This window comes from Trichoplusia ni, chromosome 1 (assembly GCF_003590095.1).
Source record: "Trichoplusia ni isolate ovarian cell line Hi5 chromosome 1, tn1, whole genome shotgun sequence".
NCBI lineage: Eukaryota > Metazoa > Arthropoda > Insecta > Lepidoptera > Noctuidae > Trichoplusia > Trichoplusia ni.
This window is the reverse complement of record NC_039478.1, coordinates 7,111,485-7,133,307: the sequence shown is the minus strand read 5'-3', so window position 1 is coordinate 7,133,307 and position 21,823 is coordinate 7,111,485. Positions and strand designations below refer to the sequence as shown.

General features: G+C 35.7%; 2 protein-coding genes across 2 annotated transcripts in view; one reads left to right on the top strand and one right to left on the bottom strand.

Annotated features, from left to right (window-relative positions):
• LOC113492509 overlaps positions 1 to 2,989 on the top strand; it is a 119,292-nt gene extending 116,303 nt beyond the window's left edge. Inside the window, exon 11 of the mRNA XM_026869990.1 lies at positions 17 to 2,989. Coding sequence (XP_026725791.1) covers positions 17 to 2,142 — 2,126 coding nt within the window. The 3' untranslated portion in view covers positions 2,143 to 2,989. The remainder of the gene's footprint in view (positions 1 to 16) is intronic.
• A 709-nt stretch (positions 2,990 to 3,698) lies between these two features.
• LOC113492480 (uncharacterized transporter slc-17.2-like) overlaps positions 3,699 to 21,823 on the bottom strand; it is a 31,174-nt gene continuing 13,049 nt past the window's right edge. The window contains exons 4-9 of the mRNA XM_026869949.1: positions 21,243 to 21,485; positions 9,502 to 9,673; positions 7,897 to 8,042; positions 7,064 to 7,284; positions 6,095 to 6,395; positions 3,699 to 5,810 (exon numbers count right to left, since the gene is read on the bottom strand). Of these exons, the coding sequence (XP_026725750.1) occupies positions 5,583 to 5,810; positions 6,095 to 6,395; positions 7,064 to 7,284; positions 7,897 to 8,042; positions 9,502 to 9,673; positions 21,243 to 21,485 (1,311 nt within the window). The 3' untranslated portion in view covers positions 3,699 to 5,582. The remainder of the gene's footprint in view (positions 5,811 to 6,094; positions 6,396 to 7,063; positions 7,285 to 7,896; positions 8,043 to 9,501; positions 9,674 to 21,242; positions 21,486 to 21,823) is intronic.

Here is a 21,823-nt window from a genome sequence, read left to right as displayed (position 1 = left end):
CTTAATCTTGTTGCAGCGTTATCACAAAGCGAGAAGGTGACAGCCGTGCGATCACTACTTCTGAAGTTGCCGAAGGCTCACTACACCATGCTGACCTACTTCATCTGTCTCCTGCAAGCCATCGCTAAGAAGTCCAACATAAACCTCATGTGTCCCATGAACCTCGGCGTGTGCGTCGGCCCCAGCCTGCTCTGGCCGAACACTCCCTGTGACAAAGCTCCCAAAGCAGTGCCAATGATCGTAGAACTACTCATTGTTAAAGCTGACGTATTATTTGGGCCGCAAATCTCAGGTCTTCTGGGAAATGGCACCCCTGAAACATCGAACGCATTACTGGATTCAGGCGCAGAAGAAAGCGATAGCCTACACTCTGTTGGAATATCGTTAGATTCCATGGAACTGTCGACACCTCGCAAAGAAAAACTATCCCTTAGCCGTGATTCAGGGTTGACACTTTCAGAAGATGACTCAAATAGCAACGGAGGAAACAGTCCAGCTCCCCGAAACATCCTACACAGTTTGTCAGCGCCCACCTGCAACATGCAACAGGAATCGAAGTTGGTGGTTCGGTACAACATTGACAACCACAACGTGTCAGGTTTACCTCAAGTTAATCAGAGGCCGAATATATATTCAAACAAAGCAGAACTCTATAGTACAGTCAATGATGAGCTTTACACGACGCCATATATGGGAGAAAGATACGTACATAATTCCATAAATATTGGAATCTCAAATGGTATTGACGAAAGGAATTATGTATCTAAAACCGCATTACAGCGTTCAACAGCCGACATATACGATCAAAGTCCCGCAAAGTATATAACAGGGTTGGAGCCACAAAAACCACCGAGAAGTAACGTTTCCAAGGCAGCCCGTACATCAAAAGTGTACAGTATGTTTGCGGAGACACAAGAAACTGATAAAAATGTCTCCAATAAAAACTTCAGCAGAGCAAAAAGTTCGGACAACCTTTTAGAATCGAAACAGGAAAATATTGATAATAAACGCGACCTGGTTTCTAGTCAAGAAAACATCGTGTATAGCAACATACACGATCTAGCCATGTTCACAGAAAATATTCAACGACAAAATCAATATCAAACGCATGCAGAAGTTTCGAACTCCAACTATTCCCGAGTGTACACGGGATGGGAGAAGAAGAGTGCTAACTACAACAGCAAATCTAATAATTGTAACGCCGAAAATATCTACGGTCAGATGGCGAAGAAACAGGGTGAGACCTCGCAATCCAGAGCGGATGGGAACGTAACACCGGCAGCCACCATTTTTACACGAAATGACTGGACTCGTCAAGCTGCGAGGACTAAGAGCTTAGAAGTTAGTGAAGAAGTACATGCAAACAATGAGAAAATGCGCAATGGAAATTACGAAATCAATGTTACAAATTGCTGTCGGAAGAGACGGTTCGACCCCGCACACATGTGCACCAAGAGCTGCACTGTGCCAACAGCGGCGACCAGAGAACATGAAAACCACAAAATGAATCCTCTACAAAACTCATATTCGTACGTCGAAAACATCCACAATAATAATAACTCTGAGGAAAATAAAAAGTCAAGGCTACGTAATTACAATACCAACAAATTAAATCAATCCAAGTCGCTGGCGAACATTATTCTGCACAGCGACTCGAGTAGCAGCGACACGTTATACCAGCCGCAAAACTCGTTCAACAGTCGTTCCACTGAGTCACCGGCCAGTGAGAATTCATTTGAGAACTGCTACACCACCCAATACATCGACCCCCTCTACACGTCGGTGTACAACCGTCGCAGGGACATATTCCACGACATGAAGTCGTCGAACATGTTCCCTTCCGACATTTATAAAGCGACGCCCACGGCCGTCAAACCTGAGTACAATAACTCAGAAAATGAACAGAATAATAATAAGAAACCACCTCACATGCCGCCACCGGTACCTCCAAGGAAAATGGTGTATCAGAGAGTGCTAAAGAAGTTCCAGCCGGTGCACGTGAACAAGGACGAGAAGAACTTACGATCCAAGTCTGTGCCGCGACTATACAGAGAGCCGTCCAACGGTGCTGACAAGAAGGGACAGAACATCATAGCTTTAGACGGCTCAGAGTCAGATACCGAGTCGGAATCATACGTATAGGACGCTGTGGAAGCACAAACTAATGACTTACATGTAAATGGAGATTTATTTAAATTATTAATAATGCATACTATGTGTCAAAGTAATAATGATCTGTGTTGAACAAAAACTGTTATTGACTTAGAATTAATTAATCTCGATATTAGACACTCTAATGTTTTAAACCAGTTTGTATACTACTTACTACGTTTTAAGACACTATGATTACATAGTGATAATATAAGGAATATCTTTTGAATCCCGCCTTAAAAATTATAATATGTGACCATAACCAGAATTGTTTTGGTGATGTAATTCCAAAGACGTAAGAATAGTTTCAAACTTAATGGTATTATGTAGATGGATGTATCAATGGGATAATCTAACTTTTATATATGTTGTCCTCGCGAATGAAATAAAAGAGGACTTATTGATGCCAATCAGCTATTGAATTTTAATTAACGTTAGATATTTGTCGTAGTGTACCTAATACTAAAACATAGCGCTGGTTGTTTTTTGAATATTTTATCTTTAAATAAAAAAATTGCATGTCAGATTCAGAAAATATATTGGAGTAAATTTTTTTATTAATCTCGAGAATTTTATTGATTTTGTAATGAAATGTATCATGAATAGGACCTTTTGAATTGTACTTGGATTTAATTGTTACTTTTACGATGTAATAACGTTTATAATCTCTCTATCGTACGTGACTAGCGCTGTTAAACTATGACTTTTTGTGTCATCTTGTATCTGGAGATATTAAAGTATATTTGATAATGTAATTAATGAAAGCCTGCCTGTGTATATAATGTAAATTGTACGTACATTTATAATAAAAATATATTAAATGGTTTTAATTATGAAATCTGTTTATTCTATTTAATAAGCTATCTAAAATCAGAAAATAGTTCTAAATTTTTTGGGCGAACTACAAAAGAGTTTATAATGGAACTAGCTGTGTTGCCCCCGACTTCGTCCACGTGGTTAAAAGATTTTGAACCGTTTTCGCAGCGTACACAACGGAAGACCTCAAAGATGAATAATTTTCCCCGTTTTTTTTACATTTTCCATTGTATCTTCGCTCCTATTAGTGGCAGCGTGATGTTATATAGCCTATAACCTTGATTGATAAATGGTCTATTCAACACAAAATCATTTTTTTTCAATGCGAACCAGTAGTTCCTGAGATTAGCGCGTTCAAACTAACAAACAAACAAACTCTTCAGCTTTATAGTTTAGTAATAGATTACTCAGATACCTATGTTAATGTGTATGCGGCATTTGCAATTAACAAAGTAGATTACCTCCTCTAGGGAAAAGTATAAACGAAACATTGATCGTGCTATGATTCTGTGCAAAATATGAAGGCTCATAGCGGAGTAGTAAACGTTACCATGCTTCCTCTGTGTGCTATGTGTCACGGGTTCGATCTTCGTATAAGACAAGCATTTGTTAATTCACGAATGCTTTTTCTGAGTCTGCGGAAGACTTCATAATACAAGGATTAAATTAACTATTATTCTTGAAACATAATGAATATTTAAGTTAAGGTTAGGTGCAATGAAACGAACACATTCATAATGAATAATTTAATTTTCTATCATAAAATTCAGAAAAATCATTCTCATCATTTTATCATCATCACAGTCACAAATAAAACAAAATCTAAATAATGTAAATAAAGTTATAGAACATGGATAATAATTAATTTAAATAAGCTATTTACAACAATATTGATTAATAATTCGAAATCCTACGATTTATCGCATGCAATGTTGACTAACTGACAGTAAGCAGGACAACAAGAAAAGTTGACTTAACTTTTTGTAGGTTTTTTAAAAATATTGTTTTAATCTTTTTTTAATCAGAAAATCATAGCACGAAAGTAATCGACAAAGTATTTGCTTCTTGTTGATCTTTGCATCATCCGGTACATTGGTTATCTAAAAGACGTGTAAAAAATAAATAAATGAAAGTTGTAACTTTGATTTTGATTCAAAATATTACGCCTTTATAAATAGTAGTCGTGCTAGCTAATACATTTCATGTAAACACTTGTGCAATGTACGAAGAACTTCCCTTTACTTGTAATCCCATTTAATTCTTGTAACAAATGACGTCTGCATTTAATAGCTACCGTTTTTTTTACTTGTTAATGTAAAATGTTTATTTCCGCGTAATAACTAGTCAGCTGTAGTTGCGGATGTGGTTGGTACAGTCAGCAACAAAATTTGATGTAAGAATTCAATTCATAAAACGCAATGAAAAGTAAAAATCTTTCAAACTTGTATAGGTATACGATCGCATATTCTTTTTAACTTGGTCCCTCGTTAATTTCTTAACCGCACATACGATTAATTGTTTTTTTTTGTATTGGGTTGTATTGCAATTTTGTTTAGCGGGATAAGTTAATCTGGCATTGCCATTGTTGAAAAAATATTATTTCACTGCGCAAATATGATGGTGTTTAACCATTTTGTTGCCGTCTATACCTTCTTACGTCAATGCAACATTGCACGCCTTCATTCACCCGCCATATAGAATATCTAGAGTTATATTTACGTTATAATTACAGCGTCTACACGCTATCAAAATAAATCGTCATGGTCCAGCAATAACGGTAACAATTTAATGTCTTATTACCGCCGATTATTATATTTATAATTCCAGTAATTTGCTGTTCGCTTCTCAGTATGGGATCTTCAAAAAAAGTCGTTTGTATGGCTCAATTAGACTTCTTTGTTTTAAGCGTGACCATTATTCCTGTTTTTAAACGGTTTTATTTACCCCGTTTGTTTTTTTAATTGACTTTAAGTTAATATTTCTTTATTTTTTACTATGTTACGTTCTGAATACTAAAATAATTGTTCCTCCCAAGTCATTACTTTCATAAGTTAAATGTTTAAATTGACAAAAGAAATATTTATTTTAATAATTAGGCACCTACTAACTAACGAAAACTGTCGTACACTTAATCACAACAGTCTTTAAAATGCACAAAATTGTATCACTGTTAAAATTATCGCTGTATAAAAATGAACTTACTTTGAATAGAAAAGCAGTCGGAACTCAAATCAAAAAGAAATTAAATATGGCGTTGAAAATACACGCTTATAACTACTTAAAAATAAATACTTAATTATCGGCGGACCTTGTAATGGCTGAATACTGAAACGTCACTTATTTAAAACAGCCTTTAGGTTTCATGCTATCTCTGTCAGTAAAAAGTATAAAGTTTAAATGGACATACATTTTTTAACATTGCCAGCCGTGCTAAGCATTCAATTGTTTCATTCGTATTTTTTTAACTGTGAACGCGATATATTTTATAGTATAAACTGACGTGCAGATAGCAAGCTACCTATGTTGACTGCGTGTTAAACTAAATAACGTTTCAGGAGTCGAATTCATAAGTCTTGCCTTGCATTACTGTGGACCTTAACACTAGGTGTGCGGGCTTATGTCTTGGGTGAGATCGTGACGGTGGTGTCCGTGTTGTTCGTAGTGTTTGTGGTGTTCGTGGAGTGTGTGGAGGTCGCCGGCCTCTTGTCCTCTTCGTCCTCCACAGGGGCCACGTAGTTCCAAGACTGCGTCTCTCCAGTTCCAAAGAGTATGAAGTAACAGGCCGACGCGATGTATAAGGAAGCTCCAGTTATGAATACTGGACGCCATTCCGCGAAACCGTTCTGAAAAGTTAGTCAGATTGTTTAGATACTTTAGAGAACCTACCTTCTTAGTCTATCTGAAAAAGTGACTTAATTGTCGTTTTAGTAAGTGGCAAGTGTGAACCTATGTCAGAATATAAAAAAATGTCGATCGATGCATTCAAATTGAGGCTGACACTTCGAGTTCAGTGCTTACAAATTATGAGACGTTGGTATGTATATAATATGGGCTTAACCCTACTGCTATAGGAATCACTCTGATAGGGAAAGGAAAACCATAAAAAACCGCATAAATAACTACTTACGCCATTCTTAGTGAAGTGAGCAGTAACCAAAGGTGTTACAAATCCAGCAGTGTTTCCAATTCCATTAGCGATGCCGTACAGCGTTCCGGCAAAGTTCGGCGCCAAATCCTGGTGGTTGACCAGATTCGTCAGTGTCGCCGCTCCGTTAGATCCCATGGAGAAGGTGATCAAGGCCACGGAGAGGATGGGTGCGCAGCCAGTGTAGCCGAGCCCGATGAGGAGCAAACCAGGAACCACGTGGGAGAACAAGCAGAAGAACTTCCTCATAAACGTTGTTGAAACCACGTTCTGTTTCACGATCCTGAAAGATAAACGTACATAAATATTAACATTTGATTATTATTATTACGGTTGGCTATTTTTGATGATGTAAAAAGGATTTTTACAAGACTTCTATCGCATTTCACACTGCTTTGACTACTTTTGCGGATTAAATGAGTTTCGTGGTAAGTATTTTTTACGAACAATAAAAAAAGGAATGTGAAGAAACTTTTTGATGATATCTTTTTTCTACTCAGTCGTTATTTACATACCGAGGAATTACGGTAATTAATACGCAGGTAGATCAGCGGAAACTTTAAGCCACTATTTAATGTTTAACAAAGACGTCAAACGGAGGTATTTTTTTTAAACAGCACTGCAATACTCCTATTGTTATCTTTTCATGATCTACACACGAGTGCTAAGTCATGACCCGTGACTGTCTTACAATGATACGACAAGTTACTATGTTCCATACAATCATAAAAGCTCGTTCACACGGCGTTCTTCAGTCTTGTAGCTATAAACTATACATTTTAACCTTTAAACAGCCAGTTTAACAATTCAAAACATTGCAACGAATGGTATAACATCAATCCGGTTGTTTAAACGACGCAACTGTTCTATCGCAACCGTTTACGCATAGCACGTGTGAATAAATGAGCTTTAACAATGGGAGGCTCATTTGAATATAATCCGGTTCCGTACCTGTCACCGATGGCTCCGAATATTAGAGAGAATATCATTCTAGCGAGATACGGCAATGAGGACAGAGTGCCGGTCGACGTCAGGTTAAACCCGAGAGCGCTTGACACGAATTTGGGAGCGGCCGTCATCACGAAGTACAGGCCCCAATTGCTGCCGTAGTGGAGAACAACCATGGCCAGGAATGGGAACGATGTGAAGATCTTTCTGAACGGGGGAACCACCTGAAAAAGACAACAAACCTTGTATTTTCCAAAATATTAAAAAAACAACTGAAATCCGTAAATTTTAACCTGATCACTATATAACATTGCAGAAGTAGGATTTATAGAGTCCCTAAAATTTACTCAGTTCCTCCTACACACATGCTTATTGCCCTTGGTTAGGATTTATAATATTAGCATCGAAAAAAATTGCAGAACTTTACCAAAATTCTTTAAAACCAGTATTATGACCTCACTTAGGTTGACCTACACCGAAAAGTCTTCACGACTTTGTTTGATGCAAATCTTAAGAGCAATAAAACCTAAAATTGAGGTCAAAGCTAAATTATTGTACCTAAAATTTGATTGATGGAAATGATTGCTTTGAATTAACAATTATGTCTAAATATTATACAAGACGTATGCAACATTTAAGAACCTTTTCATGATCAAAAGTACTAAATAAGTAGTTGCAATGGTAATGTTTGTAGGTATGTAAGTAACAGATTAAATAAAACCTAGCCTTTAAGCAGATTCTTCAACTGCACATACTGAATGACCTCGTCAGCTACACAATTACTTTTACATTGCGCTTCATTAACGCGACATTACTTCTGGGTTTTACGAACGCACCTTATTGTCTTTAGAGCTCTGTTGAACTTTGTCACCAATAGCTTCGAGGATGTAAGTCTTCTCAGTTTCGGAGATACGCGGATGCAGGACCGGGGAGTCATACACCAAGTACCACCAGAGGAAGCACCAAACTAACGCGATTGCTCCTGAAATAGTTTAGGCAATTAATACAATAATAAGGTATCTAAAGGGATCATAAAAATATGGAGGTATCACGCTTTGGGTAATGATAGGCCAAAAAAAGGTTTTCCGAACGGTCATATTCCATTTCTTTTGGTCACCCAAAAGTTGTGAGCAGAAGAAGAAAATATTGTTTTATTAATGGTGAATAAGGCCTCCAAAATAAGAATAAAAGTCGCATCCCGGACAGAGTAGGCAGTGAGTCCCGTTACACAGTGACTGGCGAAGTTTTTATACCTCTTGCAAGCATTCAAACAAGATGAATAAAATCCAATTTCAATTCGCAAATGAGAATGATTTCGTAAAATAAGGTAATTCTAGATGGTTATAATAAGTTTGTTTCACGTGCAATAACTATTTCAAAGACATCTACAGGCCTGTCACGCCTCAATTAACTATGTAGAAATCAGCACCAACCGGCGAGGAATTTAAATAGAGCCAGGTAATAAGAAAGCCAATTTTGTAACACAAGTTATCTGAGCTGTGATTTATCTAGAAACATTGCGAACATTTAAGTATTCTCATGAACTTTCAACGTAACAGCTGACTGTAGGAGCTTGACACTTGACATTGTTCAGAGTTCAGTAACCCCGCGAGAGATTTTTTCGCATTGTTTTAAGCCCATATGTGCGATTCACGAGTCGATTAACCAGTTTGTATACTGAATGCGATAGGTGCCTAATGTAACTCGACGGGCCTGTTGGTCTAGTGGTTAGTGACCCTGACTGCTATCCCGGAGGTCGTGGTTCGATCCCTGCCCAGGACAGTTGTGTGATGAGCCTGATCATTTGTTCTGGTGTCTGGGTGTGATTTATCTATAATATGTATGTATTTAGATATATATATATGTAAGTTTATCAGTTGTCTGGTTACCATAACACTAGCTCTGCTTAGCTTGGGATCAGATAACCGTGTGTGAGTTGTCCCAGGATATATAATATTATATTATTATATTAACTAGTCCGGTACTATGTCTATAAAACATGACATAGTACCGGGATCATATATACCGAGATCATATACAATGTCTTTGTTAGAACTCAGTATCAAATTCAAATGCATTGACGATATAGTACCTATATCCTTATTCAAATAATCGTTCAATAGATACTAGGTCAGACATTCGCGAATTACAAATATTTGATATTTATCCTTATACTTGTAACGGTACTTAAAATCAGGACATGTCTAAATGACGAAGTCATAGGTACAATCGTGTCGTTACAATAAAAATACGAAGCCATCATCATTCAATCCAAATTGTTTTAACAATTATGGCTTCGTGGTATTTCATATTATCCCTACCTTAATTCGATTTCATCGAGAACACCAAAACACAATTTAAGTGGAATCATTAAAACGTTCTATCAACCTTAAAAGGATTAACAGTACTTCGTGCATGGCGGTCGTAAAGCTGATACTTACCGGGAACATAAAACGCGTAATCCCATCCGAAGTTTTCAATAAGAGGTCCAGTGAGTGACCACGTGACCACGGTGCCGATGGCGCCGCCTAGCAGCGCGCTCACGAACTTGCCCTTCTCCGCGGGGGGAGCCCAGTGCGCGACCAACGCGTGGAGCGCGGGGAACAGGAATCCCTGAAACAAAAACATGACAAATGGAAGATTTGAAGATGACTTAAGGAGTATTAACTAGATAGCTCTTACAAACGAAGCTTAACTTAAAGATGTTCTTATCTCTTGCTTAGGGAGAGTATCTTAAGCCTTGAGCTTAATGGGTATAATCATGTCAATCAGTTTAAGTGACAGTTTTTTTTTTTTTTTTTAATCTTATTTTTATTTTGGGGTTTTTATCCGAGATATGACAACCCCATCATACCCTTTTACAAAGTAACTTCTGTACTAACACATTTAATTTTTCTTAATATCTAATTTTTCTTAATATTATCTATTAATATAACTTATCATAGAATGAAAGTCGGAAAGGTGAATCATTCACTTGTAAGTGATCTTGTAAGTTAGTGAAAGGTCATTATCTCACAAAACCTTCTAGTCACTTCCGAACATGGTGCAGATAAAATTGTTTGTATTAATCCCACATCCATCCCATTCAGATTTAGCTCCAACATGAGTGATTCACGTTTACCCTTATTGCGGACACAATCCATGAGCAAATGCTGTACATCCTCGACTTTATTGCACACTATGCAGTTTGGAGAGTCACTCTTCTTCATAAGGAATGCAAACTTTGCCGATGGGTAGTGTCCCGAGCGGAGTCTTAACATTAATTGTACATATTTTTTATTAAAACTAATACTATCAAACCACGGCAATCGAGATGGCCGACTCTGAATACTTCGATACCAAATACCTTTGTTATCTGAAATATTGTTGAAATGTTGTGTCCAAGAATCAAAACACATTGTTTTAATTTGTGTTAGATGTTCCCAATGATCGGGTATATAGTTAATGGGGGTACCATCAACTGCGGCTAATTTCGATAATAGATCGGCCTTCTCATTGCCATGTAGGCCAATGTGTGCTGGAACCCATTGCAGTTTAATGTCAGTGTTATTATTTATAAGAGTAGTTAACTTGCTCAAAATATCATACGCTATCGTTGCACCTCTGCTATGGCCAGAGGCACAACGAGCTATATCTTGTAGTGCACTCTTACTGTCTGAGAATATTACTACCCTATTGACATGTTGATTCAATATATAGTCCACTGCTTGATAAATTGCAATAAGCTCCAGTGACATGATTGATATATTAGAATTCACTCTAAAACCTGACTTTATATCTAAGTTCTGATGATAAAAACCCGCTCCTAAGCCCTGACTGCTTTTCGATCCATCTGTAAATATTTTGTGGTATTGACTATATTTATTATTTAATTCCATGAGGACATCATTCAACAGTATGTTTGGGTTATAGTTTGATTTAGCACTGCGCAAACATTCAAGATCAATTTTAATAATTTTTGTATTTATACGTGTTGTCCAAATATCTAAACTAAACATTTTAAGAATACTTGACGATATAATTTCTAAATTTCTAGTATCATTATATGTTTTTATTAATAAAGGTTTTTTTTTGTTTTGCCAATAGGAGGTTAGGCAGAGCGTATCCAATTCCGACAAAAGACCTACTGTAATACCGTTTGACCATGACATTAACTTGACACAATATTTATAAGCTAAGAATTCTCTTCTTAATAATAGTGGAGGAATACATAAATCAGATTCCATGACGTGAATAGGGGTACTCTTTAAATAACCACCTATGATACGTAAAGCTTGGTTTTGTAATTTATCCAATTTTGAAATATGACATTTTGCACTGCTATCGTAAATAAAAGAACCGTAATCCAATCGACTCCGAATCAAAGAGATGTAAAGTCTACGTATATGTTTTGTATGAACACCCCATGAACTCCCTGTTAAAATTTTTAATATATTCAAATACCTTAAGCACTTATTTGAAATTTCATTTATGTGTTTTCCCCAACGTAAACTACGATCTAACCACATACCTAAATATTTTGTACATTCGGAGAAACCAAGTGTCTCGTCATTAATTTTAAGAGATGGCAATATTCTACGTCTGCCCCTACTAAACACACAATATGTAGACTTGGTTGAAGATAGTTCTAGACCAAGACCAGCCAAATATTCAACAATATAATCTAATGAATTTTGTACATAATGTTCACATTTCTTAATATCTTTATCTTTAATATAGATAACAAAGTCGTCTGCGTATTGTGATATTATTATATTAAGAGGAAGTTGGAAAATTTTATATGTAATTAAATTAAAAAGTAACGGAGATAACGGATCTCCTTGGGCCAGTCCCTTGTTAGTACATCGAACCGATATAACATCACTATTGTTTGATTTGATTTTTAGATATCTTTCATTCAAAAAAGCATAAATGTAAGAGCAAAACTTTGATCCTATTTGAAGCTCATCCATAATATTCACTGCTGCATCAATTGAGACATTATTGTATGCATTCTGAATGTCCAAGAAACACGCTAGTGTTGGAATGTTTTTAGAAAAGCCAATTTGTATATAGTTAATTAAACGCACCAGGGAATCAAGACAGGACAACGACTTTCTGAAGCCTACGGTGTATGGTGATAATATTTTGTTTTTTTCGACAAACCATTCTAAACGTTTAGCCAACATTAAGTGGAAGATTTTACACAAGCACGATATCAAGGATACGGGCCTCAACTTAGGATTTTCCGTAGTATTGTTAGCTTTGGGAATCGGAATTATTTGAATGTTACGCCATTGAGTAGGTATAATACCGGATCTAAAAATGCTATTGTATAAGCCGAGTAAATAGTTCTTAGCAATGTTGGGTAGATGATAGATCATTGAGTAAGAGATCCCGTCCTCACCAGGTGCGGTATCTTTTTTCTTTAAAGAATTTTCCAACTCCTCCATATTAAAATCACATTCTAACACATTATTTTGGGACTTAAACACTGGTATTTTATTTGGAACATAATCAGGTGTTAAGGAGCGTAGTAGTTCTTTTTGTTTTTCAATCGGAGGATGAGTAACTGATTGTTTATATCCCTTCATCCATCGCATACGCCGCCACATGTCAGATGCTGACATTGTCTCATTAAAGGAATCACAAAATCTTTGCCACTCTAATGATTTCGCTTTCTTTATCATTTTATGAGATTCAGCAATTTTGCTTTCTAATTTAGTTAAATTATAAGGAGTGGGGTTGCGTCGAAATTTTGATAAAGCTAATCTACGTTGCGCGATTATATGGGATAATTCCGGTGTCCAATAACTTTTTGGTTTAAATTCTTGTGCGGGTTTAGAAGAGTTTACAATAGAGGGAATATACTTATCAGCGGCTTTATTTACATTATCTACGAATCTATTGTACATATCCTGTACACTACTGCTTTCCGGAAGTGACATTTTTAATAAAAGGTCCCGATATTTCATCCAATTGGCTTTTTTGTAATTTCTTTTTGTAGAAATAATGAAATCATCAGTAAAATTGAGTGTCATTTTAATCATAAGGTGGTCACTACCCAGGTTTTCATTAATCACTTTCCAGTTAAATTCTATAGCAATATCGGAGGAAGCAAAGGCTATATCTGGTGAGGTTTTCTGTATATTCCCGCTAACTAATTTAATTCTTGTGTGACTACAATCATTTAGATAAACAAAAGAACTTTCTAGGGATGAATCCATTATATGAGTCCCTCTCGTGTCAGTTCTCGTTGACCAGTTAACATGGTGACCATTAAAATCGCCAGCAATTAAAGTATTTTTAGAAAATAGAGAAAACACCTGGTCCCAGTCTGACGGCTGAGTAGATACCGAAGATGGACAATAGAGTGAGACCACGTTTTCTAACTTTTTACAATTAATTAAGCTAACACTAACTATCTCTATACCTGTATTTAATAGCTGAAATGAATTATAATGTGATTGTATGGATTTATGTACAAATATTGCAACCCCTCCATATGAATCGAACCTGTCTTTTCGATATATGTTGTATCCACTTACATGCAGGTCAGATTCTCTGTCTAACCATGTTTCGCTTATGATTGCTATGTGAATATTTTGTTTATGTAATATGTCTGTGAATGAACTTAGTTTTGGCAAAAGACTTTGTGAATTCCATTGAATTATATTGATATTACAATTTTTACTTGAATTATCCATTTAAAAAATTAATAATTTTGCCTATAAAATTTCCTTTCATAAGACAACTTACTACGACTTTCTTTAATTCTTCCCATATAATTTGAAACAACACTAATATTTTATCTTCAAATGTTTCTTCTGATGTAAATATTCTATTTATTTTAATTAGAAGTTTCTTAAATTCAAATTTGTAAAGTAACTGTTCATCTCTCTGATTATTTGATTCTTCCTTTTCGGAATCAAACCCATCTGGATCTCCTTCCATCGGTGTTTTATTCTTATTCTGCCTCTTTTTTGTACATTTTCTTTCTTTTTTATTGTTATTATTATTAAACAACATTTCCTGAGCCGGCTCTTCATGCTGTAGACTGTCTTCTGTTTGTCTAGTACACTCTGCGTTTTCTTCTCGTGCGACCGGAAAATTGGGGTTTGCGCTAGGTTTATTTAATGATTTTGCGAGCACACTGCTGAATGTTTCCGACTCGCTTCTTAAGGTCGTTTCAATTGAAGTTTTCGAGTTCAAATCGTTATCATATTGTTGTTGTATAAATAGCTGAAGGGCTTTTCTATATGTGACTTGTTTGGTACTCATAATTTTTCTTATATTCTTTTCTTTTAAGAACATAGGACATTCTTTATCTAATACGAAGTGATCCCCCTTGCAATTAAGGCATGTTATTTTAGTAGTGTCACAATTATCATGTTTACCTCCACATTTTGGACATATTTTTTTCTTTGTTGGGCAGTACTTCATTATATGTCCAAATTGCCAACAACCGGAACATTGCGTCACAGGAAAAACGTATGGTTCTACCTTAAATCGGCAATCATATGCATATACGTAATCCGGTAGGCTTTTGTTATTAAAACAGATCCTCACTGATTCGCTGTTAATCCATTTACCTTCAGAGTCTACCCGTCTTAGTCTCTTCACAGATATCACCTTAGTACTACATTCAAATATTTCCAATAGCTCAGTTTCAGTTAAGTCTAAATCCACCCCCTTGACAACACCATAGGATAGCAACAACTCATCTATTAGCTGACATCTACATCCCATATCTTTAAATTTTTGGCATTCTAATAATTTAATAGCATCATTTTTTTCTTTAAATTGAATGAGAACTTTATTAAAGCTTTTGTATTTAATTCGTATTACATTTTTTATATTTTCCGATCTTAACAATTTAGCTAATGCCATTTGTTTAGGCAGGCTTTCTAGCGAAGTTACACATATTTCATGTCGTATGGTATTATTTACTCCGTTATCTTTTTCTTCATCTACCCTCTTATTATTTTGTGCTTCCGCTGATAGGCTTCTATTTAATCGTTTAGGTCTCCTTCTATTAACAGTAATAAAGTCATCGTCACTACTCAATTCACTCTCTCTCTCTTTTCTCTTCTCAGCTGCTTTCTTCTCATTTATTTCGTTTAATTGATTTATTCGGTGTATTATTGCTGGTTCCAAAGATTTATCAACATCTCCTTCTTTACATAATATTTCCACATCACCCCCACCTTCTTCTTCTTCTGTCTCCATAATTGGTAATATAAATAAAATAAAATAAACTTATTTACGGCACTGACCGCGATACTACTTAGCAGCGTATTTATACACGCCCGCACGAAACGAGATCGCAAATGCAACTGAAGTGACAGTTAAATCTTAGGTTATTTCGGTCTTTTTAAGATGTAACGTAGCAACAGAACTGCAATCGAGAGCTCACATTTTAAAATTGAATTTAAGTCACGTTTGACTCTGAAACTAATAGACTACTACGCAGCCTACATAGTTGTCAGCAACTCCTTCATTATATCGATCTCCGTGCACAATAGTTCAAATAGCGAATATTTGAATAGAATGTAAGAATTCAGGTCATTCGTCGAACTGCATGGTACCTACTCATTAGGTTTGTAATAGTAAAACCACTAAACACCAAAGAGAAACTAAAAGATGAATGGTTTAATTCCATAAAATAAATGCCCATCCATGCAACTGCCGAAATCTAGGCCTTACAATGAATCCATCGAAACACTTAATCTCAGGGTGTCCTAGGTGTTTTATTTATTTGACTGTCTTGGAACCCGTAACTAAATGAACCAGAAATTTGAAAAGAAGGATTATTAAAAACTATATTCCTTTTCCTTTCATTGCAAACTAAAAATAGCTAAACAGCTAGCTTAAAAAGAGGTTAGCAACTGACATAGGCCAAAGTACCAAAAAACTGGGTTTGGCGAGAGGTTTGTATAAAATACGCTAACTTAAAGTACCCCGTAAAGTCCCCCCCCCCCCCGTAAAGCCCCTTAAAGTCCTAGCCAAATTCTTTTTTGCAGGGGTTTAAGTGTATAATTTGTTATTCTGACTGACTGTTCGCTGTCTCATTTGCGAAGCATTAAGAACATTGTATTACAAAATGTTTAAGGAAGCAGAAAATCTCTTACGATCTTCTAGTAGAAATGCGTTAGCGTGTTTTTATTTATCTAACAGACAGTAATACAGACAGACGATAATGTATTATCTAATGGTGATATCAAAACAAAGATATCTCAAATCTTACTACACTTACTATCTACATGTAAATCAGGGAAATAACAAAGTCATCTTTACACGACATTCTTGATTTCCTGACATTGGTGATTCGTCAGGATGATAAGCCTTTTTAAAACGGATTGCTTGTGATCTTGTGTGAACTCTAAAGCCTTGGCCAGCTTTGTTGCAAGCCACTTGGGACAATCCATTTGAAAAGCCAAGAATCGTTTATCCTGCATCCTTCAGCCTTTTTTGGTAAGCCGGGGGAATTTTCATGGATACGGACTCGGCCCCTCAGGGAGGGAACTGGTAGTGTCAGTCAGTCTCGAGTGGCAATGCGTTGCAATCCTTCAAGCACCTACATCCTTCAGCCTGTAAAAGTCAAGCCGAACGCCCTAGCGCTGAGTGATGTGTCCCTAAGTCCACGCGCTAAGTCTGGTCGCAGAAACCGCATTAAATGGCGTTTGAAGTACTTCGACAATATCTGATCCCGCGAATAGTTAAACTGATTATATCAGGCTCGAAGTAGTTATATGTAAACACTTGTAGATGGGATCATCTTAATCTTTCTTATCAAAATTTCGATAATCAAACTAGTTTGAGTGGTTTGAAATATTGGATACTAAAATTTATCTGATTGATAAATCATTTTTCTAAACTAGAGGTGTGACATTTTCCTACAGGTGAGGCGCTTTTTTGCAAAGCGGGATTAGGATGATACGTCAATCAAATTCAAAACATTACCTACCGTAATAATCTTCTTATCAATGAATATGTTAACATTGTCCGTTATCCCTGAAAAGCTCTATCTGTCTCTATAATCTGCTTTTGCTGCAGGTGGTAAGCTGTTCCAAGAAGAACGTCAGTTGTTGTGTACAATGACTGACAGCTTTCTTTAATAAATATCTAATCTGCCAAGTAATTTTCCAAGTATAAAGTATGTGGAATTATTGCTGTCTGCCAATTTACTTCGCAAAATAGCAAAAATGCACTGAGATCAACAGGAAAATAAAACAAAAAATAACTTTTACAAAACAGATAAAATTGTCAATTTCTTGGGTGTGATTTTTCCAGCTACGATAATTTGCATTTAATTAACACTATTTATTTAGAGTCTCCTCTACCGATGTTGACCGAAGTTTACCGACTGCTACTTGACTAAATTAGGAGGCTTGAACACTACAGGTTGTGCCCACTTTAGTAAAGTAAAGTAGAGTTTTTAACTTTGCTCTGGCTGGGGTCTGGTAAATTCTTCCTAATAAAACCAGAGCCAAGGTCAGGGTAACTCCAACGACAACGTGAATCATCATTTCAACCTTGAAAACATTGACATAACCTATCCTAGACCATACGATGGATAAAATGTCACATAGCTAAGGGGGCTGTAGTGTTCCTTTCGTTTCCCAACGGTACAGACGGAGCTTAGTCGTGAGATGCGCAAGTGAGTTTGCTGTCGATCGTAAAGCATAAACACACGGTTAAGACTACAGTTTCAGTACCTTAAGGTATTATTCAGCCTATATTTCCTCTTTATACAGCGTTCATAATTCATTTGATGACGGACGATACTAGATTTAATTGTGTTCATCAGAACGATGTATTTTTTATACTGGTTGCGTGTACCAAGACCAGGGCAATGTCGAATCACGCCGAATTTAAAGCAAGACTGTCTTGGTGCCTGCAAAGTGTTTGACAATTATGTATACTCCATATTTTGTATCTAACCAGTCCAATTGTAAAACCATCATTTCAGCCTTGAAGAAGTACTAAGAGAATGTAAACAATAGTAGATACGAACAGAGATTTGGCTGACATATCAAATTTTAAAATTCATCGAAACGATTGAAATTTCGGATAGTGATCTGACAAATCATTATGATATATCATTTTTCAAAAACCTGCAATAAGCATGACGCACTCCTTTGCAGGTAATGTATCATTCAAATAAATAGATAATTTTAGGGCTCAAGTATTGGAAGGATAACAAGATGATATTGTCAATCAAAATCCAATAAGATCTGTTCGAATGATCTGTCTCAGAAGAAGCGCAAACAAAACAAACAACATTTTCTGTGATAAATGTCTCATCTTTCAAGTACTTTTAAAAACCTGTTTTATACTTGTGGCGCTAGAAATTATAGCTGGCCAAGTTGCAACGTAATGTTATAAAAAAAAAAACAAAATTAAACTGTATGAAGTTTATATGAACATACTGGAAGATATTTAACTTTTCACAGTTTCAAATTCTTTACAAATCATCTTATGTCTACAGCTCAGTAAATTTTTCGTCAATAAACATTCAACGTCAATTCACTTCCTTCTTGTAAACACTTTTCTTAAGAGTTTCTCCATGAGCGTCTACAGCGTATGCGTTAGGATAACCGAAGTTTACCGAGGGCTACTTGACCAACATCCTTCACTTTGTATGTTAAGTACATGTTCACAGAACCTATCGTAGACTGCGATCCCGTTAACAACCTTAACTCGTCGGTCGCTGTTTTAACTTGCCTCTAAACTTCACATTTCTTAAGCTCATCATTCAAATAAACCTTGCGTAAAGAGGTTATAATAAAAAAGGGAAATACCCTTCTTATAAAAATCTGCGGAAATACCTCACAAATTAAACATAGTTCTCGTGATATATCCTAAACCAAGTGATATAATTGCGAAATGATTATATGTAAGTTATTTTCTCAGGTGTGAAGTGTCAATTTACGCGAGGCCATTCTAGATCGGAATCCAAACAAAAAATTGCTCATGAGAACTGCTTCAAATTTAAATTAATGCGTAAGTACATCAGTGGCTGAAGTGATGTTAATAAATTCATATAACATGATAATAATATATGTCTTTATGCAGCCTCCATAATTCCTCGGAAATGAAGAATTATGTTCTAACACTATTTACCTAGTACTGTCAACAACACAAAGCGTTATAACAGACAGATTAAAAAAAAATATAAACGGTCAAATTCAATGAGCTGCTGCTTTGCTATTACTTAATAGAAAAAACCTCAAACCATGTGTAATTTAACTTACTTAAATGAAAATTAAATAAATAAATAATATGAAAACACTAGCCTTTTTTAATCGGATTGCATTAACTTACTAATGACTTTTGTCGCCATCTGTACTTAGTTAATTAGTTCACGACACATCGCGACATCCATAAAAGCATAAACAATGTCCTGTTAACTTCTTCATAAATAAATATGAAGTTATTCTTTACCTGATAATTGTGTGATTGCAAAAAATATGCGAGAGCGTCATAAACAGTTTAACGTTGATATGAATTATTGTTAATAACTTAGATATGCGAAAAACCTCCGTCAATTATAATCCTTGAATAATTATGTATCTGTAGAGGTAGATACAAATCAATGTTGCTTTTGCAATGAGGAAAGGATGGGGAAAAAACTTCCAAAATTAGAAATATTTTTTTATAAATTACAGGACTAGTAATAAGTGGCTCTTAAAAGATATAAGATTTACTGAGGGATTTTTATGTGTTTCATCATTTCTATAACCGAAGATATAGTATTAGCTGTTTTGTAGTGACATTCGATATCGATAATTTGCTGTTTACATTTACGTGCATATAATTAGGTAGTACAGTGACACGTACATTAAACACGTTACGAAACTCTTAGTACAAATAAAGCTTTTACGAATTAACTTATTTATTGACTGCATTATAAGTGAAGGACATTTGCTAATTGTATTAATTACTTACATTTCAATTGGACCTTTTATATAACCGATTCTTCTTTCAGTTTTTTTTCTCGATGTAACTATAACTTATAAATATTATCGTAAGGTAGATGTACAGCCTATTAAGAGTTTAAACCCGTATGCCTCTGAGTTTACAAAGACTAGAACCAAATATAATTGTACAGTAATAAAGTCACTAATTCAAAAAATGTTAAATCAGATAAAGCCGTTTGAAACTGCAGTAACCTATTTCGATGTCACGCAAGCAGTCAACGCTCTACATGAAAATGACGACTCTACAATCTCTACATAGCCACAGAAAATAGGAAAACAATTATGACGTGTTTCGTAATATTTTCCTTTGTTGTTATTTAACAAGCACGAAATGCGGTTACAATGTATTTAACAACTCACTGTTCGCTACCTGCAACACATTTCTAGATAACAAAGGAATTAATTTAGTAATTCAAGGAATTCGCTGTCATTCCTAGGTTGGCAAATATACCTATTTAACATAAAAACATGTTTCAGAATGTGAATGTGTCCTATCTACTCGAATAAATAAAAATGCATCGGTTCTCGGTGACAAAGGGAAATAATGTTAAAATGTGCCTATTAAGATTGTTTATTTGTACCTTGGTCTTGTAACAAATTACTTGCGGTTTTTATTATGAACGCTAAAAATGGAGTTTGAATTACGAATAGGATGACTGTCCTCAGACATAACTAAGCACTTGTGTCAGTACTTAAACGTTATTACAGTTGCTTATAATTGACTTTTACTTTTGTAATTAGTGCATGTTTTTGTTACTTTTAAATGCGGGCAAAGATGTTATTATTGTTTAAATTTCCTTTGCTTTCTTTTCTCCTTTTATCAAACAGAGAAGAAAAAACTTATTCATTAAAAAGTGGTTTGGATGTTCATTGGGCTTAAACTAAAATAAAAAATATGCAAATTTATTTAAAACAGTCCATCAAAGTACTTTTAGTATTAACGATGACTGTACTTTTCCCCTCTTTCCTAATATCAAATGCATTGGAAGCTATTGCATACCTTAATTTCCATTCTCATCATGAAATAGTTTTTGACATGTAAGTAGACATCCAAATATACATTATTATCGTATACGTCTATCAGAACGCTTATTTGTTGGCTTATAAGACACTTCCTGTTGGATACGCAAGGTTCCTCGTAAGTAATAACTCATGTGCTCGTCTCATACTTTGTCTACTGGATATAGTAATAAAAAAGGATATAATTAGTATAATCTTACCGCTGCCAATCCAGTGACGAACCGCACTGCGACTAAGACAAGGTAGTGCATTCTTGCCGCCTGCGGACTCAGGATAGTCAGGACGGCGCTGAGCAACATGGTAGTGAAGACCAGCTTCCTCGGGCCCCAGAATTCAGCCGCTGTGCCTCCCACCAGGCAGGAGATGGAGTAGCCCCAGAAATATCCCGACAGTACATAAGCCTGCTGCTGTGCTGTCCATGTGAAGGTGACCACGCCATCTGGCTACGGAACAAAGAAACAATTAGAAATTAATAAATAAAATCATTTCGAAAAGCAAAAAAAAATCCAGAATTTACATCTTAAAGAGATTTGATGATGTAAGAGACGACAAATTATCAAATACTAAGATCTTGATGACAAGAAGAATAAAACCATGCAGCGATGTAATAAAATATAAAGGCTTTAATTATTTCAGTTCTCAGTTACTTGAATCATCCAATTATTTAATTAGTTTGTACGAGTTGCCTCGAGAATTTTCGGTATTTAGCATTTCCGCTCGAACCATGTCATTACAAATGGCCGATCAAGACAACATCATAAAAACTTAAAGTTATTTACAC